General features: G+C 40.1%; 2 protein-coding genes across 3 annotated transcripts in view; both read left to right on the forward strand.

The window, feature by feature from the left end:
• LOC128384135 (H-2 class II histocompatibility antigen, A-U alpha chain-like) overlaps positions 1-6,718 on the forward strand; it is an 82,788-nt gene extending 76,070 nt beyond the window's left edge. The window contains exons 2-5 of the mRNA XM_053343723.1: positions 337-492; positions 5,331-5,579; positions 5,896-6,180; positions 6,482-6,718. Coding sequence (XP_053199698.1) covers positions 405-492; positions 5,331-5,579; positions 5,896-6,180; positions 6,482-6,603 — 744 coding nt within the window. The 5' untranslated portion in view covers positions 337-404 and the 3' untranslated portion in view covers positions 6,604-6,718. The remainder of the gene's footprint in view (positions 1-336; positions 493-5,330; positions 5,580-5,895; positions 6,181-6,481) is intronic.
• Positions 6,719-8,656: 1,938 nt separating this feature from the next.
• Positions 8,657-12,614, forward strand: part of LOC128384127 (H-2 class II histocompatibility antigen, E-S beta chain-like) — a 167,593-nt gene continuing 163,635 nt past the window's right edge. For both annotated transcript variants that reach the window (XM_053343708.1, XM_053343707.1), the window contains exons 1-2: positions 8,657-8,744; positions 9,047-9,319. In XM_053343708.1, coding sequence (XP_053199683.1) covers positions 8,690-8,744; positions 9,047-9,319 — 328 coding nt within the window. In that variant the 5' untranslated portion in view covers positions 8,657-8,689. The remainder of the gene's footprint in view (positions 8,745-9,046; positions 9,320-12,614) is intronic.

The following is a 12,614-nucleotide window of genomic DNA, read 5'->3' on the forward strand; positions in this document are numbered from 1 at the left end:
ATATTTAATATTTTACTATCAGATTTAAAGTTTTAATTAGGGCCCGAGCGCTGACCAGGGTGAAGCCCTATTTTATCTGTAAACCGACATGCATGGGGGGGCAAGGGTGCAGCTTTAATTTAATATTTAATATTTAAATTGAATCTTGAAAGTTTGAGGATAAACAGTCTTGGTGCTGTTCAGATGTTCAGGTGATGATCAGCTCAGACCAACATTTATTCTCCTCTCAGACTTTTGTTACTGAGTCTGTCTACCTGGACACTGATGACATCACAGGGTCTCTGCTCTGTGATTGGCTGAGCTGTGTGTAAGAGCTCAGCTGCTGCTGACTGTCTGTCAGAGTGTTTCAGAGTCTGTCAGAGTGTTTCAGAGTCAGTCAGAGTGTTTCAGAGTCTGTCCGAGTGATGATGAAGACGATGATGAAGTCGATGAAGATGTCGGAGCTGCTCCTCATCCTCTCCTGCGTCCTCTGTGTCTCCTTCTGTGCAAAAGGTAAGTGTTTGACTCTTTAAACTCAATTCAACTCTGATACACTGAGAGAGAGACATAGAGAGAGAGAGAGACAGACAGAGAGAGAGAGAGAGAGAGAGATTTAGTTGAATTTATCTCTTCTTGTTCTCTCATTAATGAAATCTTTCACAATAAGGTTTTGAAATATTCAGGGTTTGTACTCTAGTGCTTTTGGTCTTAAGACCACAGACATAGATTTCCTAAATAACATAAGAGATATTAATATTTAGATTTGAATAGAAAAATGGTGTCAGTCTGATGCAGTTACTGAGTGTCAGGGTTAGTCTCAGGCTACAGTGAGATCATCGTGCCTTCAGTGCACCGTGGTAGAGACTCACCGTGGTAGAGACTCACCGTGGTAGAGACTCAGGAGGAATGATAATCTGGCTCAAAACTGATCTCAGCAAACACATCACAGCTGGAAAACTAAACAAAACACACATCTGGCTCAAAATTAATAAACACATAGGCATTTGTGAGCTAGATTTATATCTGTGTGCAATATAGACCCCTCCATCAGAGTCACCATACCATGAAGAAGAGTTCTACAACTCTCTCTACACAGACAGATGTCATTTTCAAGCCCAAGGCAAAATACTTGTGTGTGGAGACTTTAATGCACGGACAGGTTCAGAACCCGACTGTATTGATCACACAGGAGATAAACACATATTCACACAGTCACTTCTGACCCCCCCCCCCCCCCCTCCCTCCCCCCGTAGTCATGAGAAACAACCCAGACATCTCTGCAGAGCCTCAGGCCTGTATATATTAAATGGAAGGATCAGAGGGGACAGTTTGGGGCGCTTCACCTACTGCTCAGCTCTTGGGAGAAGTGTAGTTGATTATGGCATCTCAGACATGGACCTGTCTTCATTTAGTGCTTTCACTGTCAGAACACAAACCCCCCTTTCAGATCACAGCCAGGTTAACATTTACCTGAGAAAACACACTAGAGATACGGTCTGGAACCAGAACCAGAACCAGGAGCTGGACCTGGACCAGAGATACGGTTAAACAGCCCAATAAGCTGTACGACTTAAATCAACCATACAGATGGCTCCAAACAGTGCTGAACAATTCATACACATCTTAAATTCAAATGAAATAAAAGAGGACATTAACTCATTCAATAATTCTCACTACCAAAATAACTCTGAAGGTGTTAATAAAGCAACAAAAGATATGAACCATATCAAAGCTTGGGAAAACAAAGTAACCATGGAAACGGTTTGACAGTGAATGTAAAGAAATAAGAAAACATTTGAGACAATTATCAAACCAGAAACACAGACACCAACATGAGCCAACACTACAACATGAATACTGTGAAACTCTAAAACAGTACAAACACACCATTAGACAAAAGAAACTTCACTACACCAACAACACACTTAAGGAGAAGAAACAGCAGATCAGGGTCAGTTCATGATGAACAGTCTGAAACTGTAAAGCCACAACAACTAGCAATACAAGATGGAGACATCTGGAGAAACTATTTAATGACCTTTATAAAAATATCTCACCTGAAGATCTGAATCTAAATCAATAGAAATGAAAACAATGACAACCTTGAATCATCCATCAGACTACCTGATTACACACAAAGAGTTAACAGACAAACTGAAAACTCTTCAATCAAGAAAAGCTTGTGGCACAGATTGTATTAAAAATGAAATGCTGAATTACAAACTGCAGTTAAACTGTTCAACATGGTTCTGACCCCTGATGTCTGGAACCAGAACCAGAACCAGGAGCTGATCAATGGAAATGAATGAGACCCTAATAACTACAGAGGGATCTGTGTGAGCAGCAACCTCAGGAAAATGTTCTGTAGTATCCTGAATTCCAGGATCCTCCTAACCTCTGATCATATATACACCTTACACACCTTCATTAATAAACATGTCCACCAAAAAAAGGGAGGGAAAATATTTGCTTGTTTCATTGATTTAAAAAAAGCTTTTGATTCAATTTGGCATGAAGGACTTCATGGCATCAAGGACGTGGTGTAAAACAAGGATGCTGTCTAAGTCCCACATCATTCAATCTATACATAAATGAGCTGGCAGACCAGTTGGACCGCTCAGCAGCTCCAGACAGTAGATACCTGCTCTATGCAGATGAAACCAGGGCTGAGGCCGAACCTTTGCAAAACTTTCCAAAGGTAACAGTGCTCAACCCGGTCAAAAGCCTTTTCTTGGTCTAGAGAAATCAGACCAACATCAAAGCCCAATGAACCAGAGACTTCCAAAAGATCCCTAATTAGTGACACATTGTCAACTATAGACCTACCGGGCACACAATAGGTTTGAGTCCTGTGGATGACCTGGTCCATCACCTTCTTCAGTCTGTTTGCGAGGACTTTAGACAGCAGTTTGTAATCAGTACCCAGGTGAGAGACCGGCCGCCAGTTTTTAATGCCCTGAAGATCTCCCTTCTTCGGCAACAGTGTTAGAACTGCTCTCCTTCAGCTCTGGGGCAGAGACAAGTCACCAAAGCTCTCTGTGAAGACCTCCATGACGTCTCTTTTCAGTTCACTCCAGAAAGCCTTATAAAACTCAGGAGGGAGCCCATCAATCCCAGGGGCCCTCCCCCCCTGCATACTGTGCAGGGCAGTGTGTACTTCCTCTGTAGTGAGAGGACCCTCCAGTTCTTTGTTGGTCTCCTCTGAGACCCTGGGCAGCCCACCACAGAACAAGTCAAATGCCCCTTCATCTTCAACATACTCACTGTTATACAACAGAGTAGAAGTCCACAGCTCTCTGGCTGATCTCCCCAGCTCCAGTCAGCAGGTGTCCTGTATCTGAATGCAGAGCATGGATGAAACTGCTCTGCCCATTCTTCTTCTCCAAGCTGAAAAAGAACTAAGACAGTGAGTCCATCAGAGCAGCACTCTGAAAGCGAGACCAGATCAACGCCCCTTGTGCTTTAGAGTCCAGCAGGTCTGCCAGTACGGCTTTCTTGGTTTTGAGATCTTCAAAACAACCTCGATTTCCTGTGGACCCTGCAGAATTTTGTTGCTCCACTATTTCTATCTCCAGATCTCTGATAGATTTGGTGATGTCACGAGAGACATTGAGAGTGTACTGCTGACAAAGCTGCCTGATTTCCACCTTCCCAACATCCCACCACTGCTTCAACGAAATAAAATCCTCTTTTCTAGTCCTAAAAACTCTCCAAAAAAATAAAAACGTTTCTTTAAAATGTTCATCTAAAACTAAAGCAGTGCCAATATGCAGATTTATGCTTCACATTTGCAATAAAAACATTACATGACACCATGGAATGATCAGAGAACCCCACAGGAAGTATTCTGCATCCTTTAAAAATGTTAAAATGATGCTTATAACAATAAAACCGGTCTAAACGGGCCATCGATAAAAGCTTCTCCCTGGTCTGGACCCATGTGTACTGTCTGTGTGTTCCATGTATTTCCCTCCATATGTCTGTTAGTCCTTGAGTTTCTATCAGCTGCATCATTGCTCTTTTTGAAGCAGCATGAGGTTCAGAGTGATTTCTGTCCAGCTGATCGTTTTCTGTACAGTTAAAATCACCCCCCAAAAATAAAAACTCTTCGGGCCCACACTGACTTAAAACCACACCTAGTTCATTTAAAAACTGAACTCTGGCAGGTCCTGTATTGGGAGCATATACGTTTATAAAAGCAATATTAAAAAGCTCATATTTGGCTCTGACCACCATCAGTCTCCCCTTCACCACTTCTTCTACTATGTGAGACTGAGGCAGAAAGTTTCTAGCAAAGAGAAGCGCTACTCCTCCACCATCCTCCGCCTCCTCTTCCTCCTTCTCTACCTCCTCCTCCTCCTCTTGCTCTACCTCCTCCTCCTCCTCCTCCTCCTCTACCGTCTCCTCCTCTACCTCCTCCTCTTCCTTCTCCTCCTCTTCCTCCTCCTCTATGTCCTCCTCCTCCTCCTCCTCTTCCTCCTCCTCCTCTTCCTCCTCTTCCTTCCCCTCCTCTACCTCCTCCTCCTCCTCTACCTCCTCTACCTCCTCTTCCTCCCCCTCTTCTACCTCCTCCTCTACCTCCTCCTCCTCTACCTCCTCTTCCTCCTCTACCTCCTCCTCCTCTACCTCCTCTTACTCCTCTACCTCCTCCTCCTCCTCCTCTACCTCCTCTTCCTCCTCTTCCTCCTCTACCTCCTCCTCCTCTTCCTCCTCTACCTCCTCCTCTTCCTCCTCCATGCTAGATTCAGAGTTTTGTTGCACCTCCTTCTGTTTTTCTCTGACACTTGCTGCTCCTTTTTTAGCTTTGGAGCCACTGTCACTGTTTATGTTCTTTCTTTTGAGAACAGGAACTTTTAAATCATTCTTCTCCAACATCTCTTCTTCACTGTCCCTCACTGTGTCTGCTGCTGCTGTATTAACAGTGTTTAACACTGTCTGCTCTCCTCCTGCCGGTCTCGATCACTTTATTAACTTTATCTATACTATCAACAAAGATCACCACAGCTCCGTTCATCCGCGCAGCAGATTTAATGCTGCTATGACCAATAACTTCTCCTACTGCCAGACTACAGTCCTCCACTGAACACTGAAACCCAGCAGAGATTTTAAAACCATGCCGACATGTCTGTGTTTACCACACCCGCAAAAACAATCCCCCTAACCTCCTATATACACACCAAACACTAACACCAAACTAACTAAAACTATACACTATTACAACATTTACTAATAAGAAAAATAGAAAGATGGAAAACGCACTCATAACCGCTCAGTACACTCACTCCACCATTCACTCAGAGAGACACAGAGAGAGAGAGAGAGAGGTTAAACATCCGTGTTTGTGTTTTCAGATCTATATGAGGATCTTCAGATCGCCGGATGTTCAGATTCTGATGGAGAGGAGATGTACACACTGGAGGGTGAAGAGTTGTGGTACGCAGACTTCAAGAAGAACAGAGGAGTTTACCCTCTGCCCGACTTTTCAAATAGTTTCAGGTACGAGGATGGAACTTATGACACAGCTGTGGCTAATCAACAGATCTGCAAAGATAATCTGAAGAAGGTTCGTAATGCAATGAAAGACATCCCACTGGAATCTGGTAAGGACTAAATCTAATTTACTGTATCTGTCACTTTACTGATATTTATACTATAGATGATTAACACAGGTCACTCTTTACTGATGACTGTACTGATATCAGAGTCAGAGCTGAAGTGTGTGATAGTGACAGGAAGGACTGACTACAGACTGTATGTGTGAGTAGTGAAGCTGTCAGCATGTTGTGTATGTGCTGTATCATCAGAAGCAGAAGAAGAAACTAACTGGAGAACAGTTAAAACCAGTTAAACCAGTCAAATATTTCAGTCATTCACACTGACACTAAAGTTGCAATAACTGTATTATGTGGTGTTCAGATCCTCCTTCTGGTCACACCCTCTACTCCAGAGACGAGGTGGAGCTCGGAGTCCAGAACACACTGATCTGTCATGTGACCGGTTTCTTTCCTGCTCCTGTTAAAGTCTACTGGACCAAGAACGGAAAGAACGTGACCGAAGGAACCAGCATCAATGTTCCTTACCCCAACAAAGACGGTTCCTACAGCCAGTCCTCCAGACTGGAGTTCACCCCACAGCAGGGAGACATGTACAGCTGTTCAGTGTCACACCCAACACTGAGCCAACCACTGACCAGGATCTGGGGTGAGAAAGACTTTACATCTGTCTCCAGATGTGGAGGTGTTCATGTTTCTGTCTCCAGATGTGGAGGTGTTAATGTTTCTGCGTGTTTTCTGTCTCCAGATGTGGAGGTGTTAATGTCTCTGTCTCCAGATGTGGAGGTGTTAATGTTTCTGTCTCCAGATGTGGAGGTGTTAATGTCTCTGTCTCCAGATGTGGAGGTGTTAATGTTTCTGTCTCCAGATGTGGAGGTGTTAATGTTTCTGTGTGTTTTCTGTCTCCAGATGTGGAGGTGTTAATGTTTCTGTGTGTTTTCTGTCTCCAGATGTGGAGGTGCAGCAGCCAGGTGTTGGACCTGCAGTGTTTTGTGGACTGGGTCTGACTATCGGTCTGCTCGGTGTGGCAGCTGGAACCTTCTTCCTCATCAAAGGAAACGAGTGCAGCTGATTGGCTGTGGCTGATGATGTTAATAATTAATGAGTATAAACTAATCAGTTATTGGTAGAAGTTAAACAGCTTCTATCACTGTATGTGTTTAATCATTACATTCATCATTTGCTCAGTTAATCAAACTCAGAATATTATCTGTTATAATCAATAAATCTACTGTATGATCGACAGAGGGCTTTTTCAGGCTGAATGATAGGAGGAGGAGTCTGTCTGTCTGTGTGCTTGTGTGATCTGCTCTGATTTATAATCAATATCAACAACACACCTTTAATATGTGAACCACTGAGGACTGAACTTGGTCTCACTCATGTCTGTCCAGATGTGTTTATGGTCATCAAAACATCTGTTTCATCTGATCAGAGATGATATTATTCATCAGTCTGAGAGCTGAGGTCTGAAGTCACACTGAAACCTGATCAGTAATGTTTCCTGTAAAGAAGATTACAGATGTGTTTAACGTAGAGAGTTATCTGTTTCCAGTCAGACATGAGAGATTATCTGGTTCAGTCCTCATCTGCTCCAAACTGAGTATTCTTAGAAACATCCGGTTGGTTCACAGTGCAGCCACATTGGCTCACACACACACACACACACACACACATATATATTATAATGGATGTAAACAGTGATTTTATCTGCAGCTTGTTCAGTCAGGTTTGTGTGGAGGGAAAATGTTTGTATCACTTTATAATCTGAGATAAATAAATAAAGATGATTTAACACAACAGATGTGTGAACTCTCTGAATGACTGAAGTGTGAACTGTGACATCATCCATGTGATCAGCTGATCATGTGAAGTGATTATTGATCAGTATGTTAGTGTGCATATTAGAGTGAGAAGAGGACTAACAGCTGGGAGGAGCTGGACCCTGCTGCTCCATCACTGAGGGACTTTTACATGGATCACATCTTCACCACTGTAGTTAGAGGACAGCTTTATATCAAGTGATGACATCATCATATATATAATAACTTTACCCTCTGTATGATGGATGATCATATGATCATACTGTTACATGGAGGAGAATACAGAGGAACTATGCTGCCTTCCAGTGCTGTGGGAAATTACAAATGATCCTCAGAAGCTACAAGCTGAAACCTGCTGCTCTAATAATCAGTTCTGTATTCTACAAGTGTTGTTGAGTTTTGATATTTTTAGGAAATGAAAGAGTGACATCTACAGTTCAAAGCAGAGCACCAGGCTGCTCCAGTTACATCTCTCTCTGCTCACTGCATGCCTATTTAACTTATATCTTAAACTGAAGCCTTACATCCACAAGCAGAGCTGGGAAGTAACAAAGTATTTGTACTGTAGCTACTTAAGTAGATATCTAAATTTATATTTTCTGACTACTCTTTACTTTTCCTACATCTGAACACAAGTATCTGGACTTTTTGAACTTAAAACTTAGTCAAACAGACTCATTGCTTTCAACCTCTCATAGTCATATTTGTGACTGTGCATCTGTAATGTCTGATTTTATGGAGTGTCCCTGAACACAGCATATGTTACAGCAGAAATGACACATTTACAGTAGTTTGTTGTCTTGGTGATGATGACCAGTGTTTGATAAGTAAGAGTAATACTGGCTGAGATGAAGCGCCAGCTGTAATAATCAGTTCAATCAAATCAAAGAAGTTAATGAACACAGGAAATAAAACAGTAAGAGACAATCAATGAGTTTCTACTCTAGTTCCTAAATCTGCAGTAAAGTCAAACCCAGATAGCAAAGTGTCATTGAAACAATGTTAAATCAACATTGTTTCAATGACACTTTGCTATCTGGGAGAGGTTTAATGTGTAACTGTACTTTATTATAAAGAGATGACATCATAGAATCTGTTTTCATATAAAAACCAGAAGAATCAACAAATGAATGTTTAAAATATGAAGTTGATGAAGTAGTTAACATGATGAATAGTTGTAGTTGTTACTGTAACATCAGTGTGACTGTGAGTTTTCACCTCCAGCAGACGTCTGCCTGGTAACAGCTGATCAGCAGGTCATGTGATCAGCTCCTCTGGTTTTTACAGCAGCTCTCAGTCAGACTGTGTCAGTGTTTGTCAAGAGAACAGAGGAACATGGCTTCATCCTTTCTGAGCTTCTCCCTCCTCTTCATCACTGTCTACACAGCAGGTAGGATCAATACTCTGATCACTGATCAATACTCTGATTATACTTCATCACACAGCAGGTAGGATCAATACACTGATCAATACTCTGATTATACTTCATCACACAGCAGGTAGGATCAATACACTGATCACTGATCAATACTCTGATTATACTTCATCACACAGCAGGTAGGATCAATACACTGATCACTGATCAATACTCTGATTATACTTCATCACACAGCAGGTAGGATCAATACACCGATCACTGATCAATACTCTGATCAGACTGTACTGAGTCAAACTGATTGTTTCTTTCTTCAGATGGATTTATGTATGCCATGACACATCACTGTCAGTTTAACTCCACTGAGCTGAAGGACATCAGGTACATCGAGTCTTATTATTACAACAAGTTGGAGTACACCAGGTATGACAGCGATGTGGGGAAATATGTTGGATACACTGAGTACGGAGTGAAGAACGCAGAGTACTGGAACAGCGATCCTTCAATCCTGGCTCAGATGAATGCTGCGAGGGAGACAATCTGCTTAAACAACGTTGGGCTCTGGTTCTACTATTTTCTGACTAAATCAGGTGAGTTTGTGTTTTAACCCAGGTTAACAGACTGGTTTAACCCCGGTTAACAGACTGGTTTAACCCAGGTTAACAAACTGTTTTAACCCCGGTTAACAGACTGTTTAAACACTGATTAACAGACTGTTTTAACCCAGGTTAACAAACTGTTTTAACCCCGGTTAACAGACTGTTTAAACACTGATTAACAGACTGTTTTAACCCAGGTTAACAGACTGTTTTAACACCGATTAACAGACTGTTTTAACCCAGGTTAACAGACTGTTTTAACCTGGTTAACAAACTGTTTTAACCCCGGTTAACAGACTGTTTTAACCCAGGTTAACAGACTGTTTTAACCCCGGTTAACAAACTGTTTTAACCCAGGTTAACAGACTGTTTTAACCCAGGTTAACAGACTGTTTTAACCCAGGTTAACAGACTGTTTTAACCCAGGTTAACAAACTGTTTTAACCCTGGTTAAGAGACTGTTTTAACCCCGGTTAACAGACTGTTTTAACCCCGGTTAACACACTGTTTTAACCCAGGTTAACAGACTGTTTTAACCCAGGTTAACAGGCTGTTTTAACCCAGGTTAACAGACTGTTTTAACCCAGGTTAACAGACTGTTTTAACCCAGGTTAACAAACGGTTTTAACCCAGGTTAACAGACGGTTTTAACCCCGGTTAACAGACTGATTTAACCCAGGTTAACAAACTGTTTTAACCCGGTTAACAAACTGTTTAACCCAGGTTAACAGACTGTTTTAACCCAGGTTAACAGACTGTTTTAACCCGGTTAACAAACTGTTTCTACCCAGGTTAACAAACTGTTTTAACCCCGGTTAACAAACTGTTTTAACCCGGGTTAACAGACTGTTTTAACCCGGGTTAACAGACTGTTTTAACCCGGGTTAACAGACTGTTTTAACCCAGGTTAACAGACTGTTTTAACCTGGTTAACAAACTGTTTTAACCCAGGTTAACAAACTGTTTTAACCCCGGTTAATAAACTGAATCATGAACTCTGCTGATTGATTGACAGCTGACGTGTTTATTGATCATCAGCAGAGTTTAAATTGACTGATTGATCAGAGTGAAAACATTTTTAGTGTCTCTGCTGATTTAAGTTTTTATATCTGTATCACTTCCTGTTAAATAATCATTATAATTATTATTATGATCATAATTATTCATTCAATCATTATTTTAAATGAATCAACGTTTAGTTTTTGGATCATTTGTAATAAATCAGAAGCTGTTTTAATAACATGAGCAACACGTCACAATGAGGTCTCTGTCTCCTCCTGCTGGTCAAACAGTGATACTACAGCTCATGATGATGATTATAATATTATTACTTTATTATTGTTATTATATAATAATAATAATAATAATAATAATAATAATAATAATAATAATGAAACATTCATCATTCAAACCTAGTTAATAACAGAAGTGGTTTCATAATCATTTTAATAACTTCCACTTTAAACATTATGTTTGTTGCTTCCACCCTTGAGGACACTTTTGTGTTGTGAATGATGAAACATGTTTTCATTAAATCACGACTGTTTTAATCATTTGATAATTCATCACTCTATTTTTCAGTTCACCTCCATTTTCATCAGTTAATGTTTATTACTTCCCCCTCATAGTCTCACATGAGCCTTTTATACAGTGATACTCAGATTTGGGTCGTTTAGGGAAAGTTACAACACTGGTGACATTGATCTGTTTTCATTTATAGATTTGCAGTATGACTGTTAATACCACCTTAAATTCAGTGGCTGTATTGTTTGAAAGTGTTTTATGGGATGGACTGCCCCCCCCCTCGCTAAAATAGTAACTAAGTAACTTTTACTCTAAGTATATTTTAAACCAGCTACATTTGACTTAAACAGGTTTTTAAATAATTTAAGTGTGTTTAAGTTAAATGTCATCACAGTAGAGGTGCTTTTACTTGAGTAGAATATTTTGGTACTCTCTCCACAGCTGGATAACAAATGACAGAGTAAGAGTCAGACTGTTAAGAGAAGCAGATCTGACTCTATAAAAACTATAAACCAAGTTAAACAGTGACAGAAGAAGTGAACAGAATATAAACTGTGAAGCCAATAAAGTCAAAGCTCCATCAAGCACTGAACTAAATGAGACAAGTTGCATCAGATGTGACCAGAGTTATATCTGATATAAAGTCATTAATTAATATAACAGCTGCTGGACTCTGCTGGACTCTGCTGTTTTAAGAGGACATTGTTACCTGTTCATTACCTCTGCACATCCTGGATAGATAATGTTACAGGTATCGGCTGGCACATAAACAGCTTTTATTTTTTTATCTCACCAACCTGTAAACAGGAGAAATAAATGAGACAACTCCACGTCTGTTCATTGGTCTCACTCAGCACAAAGAGGAGAGGATTTATTAAACATATGCAACATAAACCCTCTTTTGTTCATCATACTGTTACATATGAAAAAAAAAACACAACTTCACAATAAAATACAGTTGCCCCTTGTCTTTTTCCATATTTCAGCATTCAGCATATACTGAGTTATAAACAAAAAGTCTTTTTACTGAGCTATACGTTTAGCTGATTCAATAAATCAAAAATAGCATAACCACTGTGACATTTGTAGGTTTAGTTTAACCTTAAAATAAAACAAGGAGAAATAAATGAGACCAACTTCACATCAGTTATTAATCTCACTCAGCAGAAAGAGGAAAGCTGCAAAGCTCCACATGTAAAGACTGGAGCCAAGTAAAGCTCCACACTGCCCCCTGCTGGCGACAAGCACATTAATTACTCCTGATGTTAAAACACAATATTATATATTATATAGTGCAGTATGGTGGAACAGGTTGATTACACTTGAAATATCAAATTAAATTACATAACATGTGATTACACTTCAGTGGACATCACAGTAATAATAATAACTAGAAAATTCCAGGGAAATTTTGAGTGCCACGGGGCTACTGCCGGGACGAGTACACAATTTATTTTTTCCTTATGAATGTACTTTATTCTCAACTTAACATTCCTGAAGATATGAAGTGAATGTTAATCATATTTAAGCATAAATAATATTTATTTAGACTTATTAAAGTGTACTTCATTTTTTCCACAGACAGGAACATCACTGTTATGAAATTATTAAGTAAATCTTCAAATCATTTAGAGAGTAGATTTTACTATACTTTTTATTTTAAATTTCTTGGACGTATGAAATTATGTTATGTACATTTTGTTCATCTTCTATTGATAAATGTTGAATCTTGTTATATACCACAAATCATATAACTACAATA

This window comes from Scomber japonicus, chromosome 22 (assembly GCF_027409825.1).
Source record: "Scomber japonicus isolate fScoJap1 chromosome 22, fScoJap1.pri, whole genome shotgun sequence".
Taxonomy (NCBI): domain Eukaryota; kingdom Metazoa; phylum Chordata; class Actinopteri; order Scombriformes; family Scombridae; genus Scomber; species Scomber japonicus.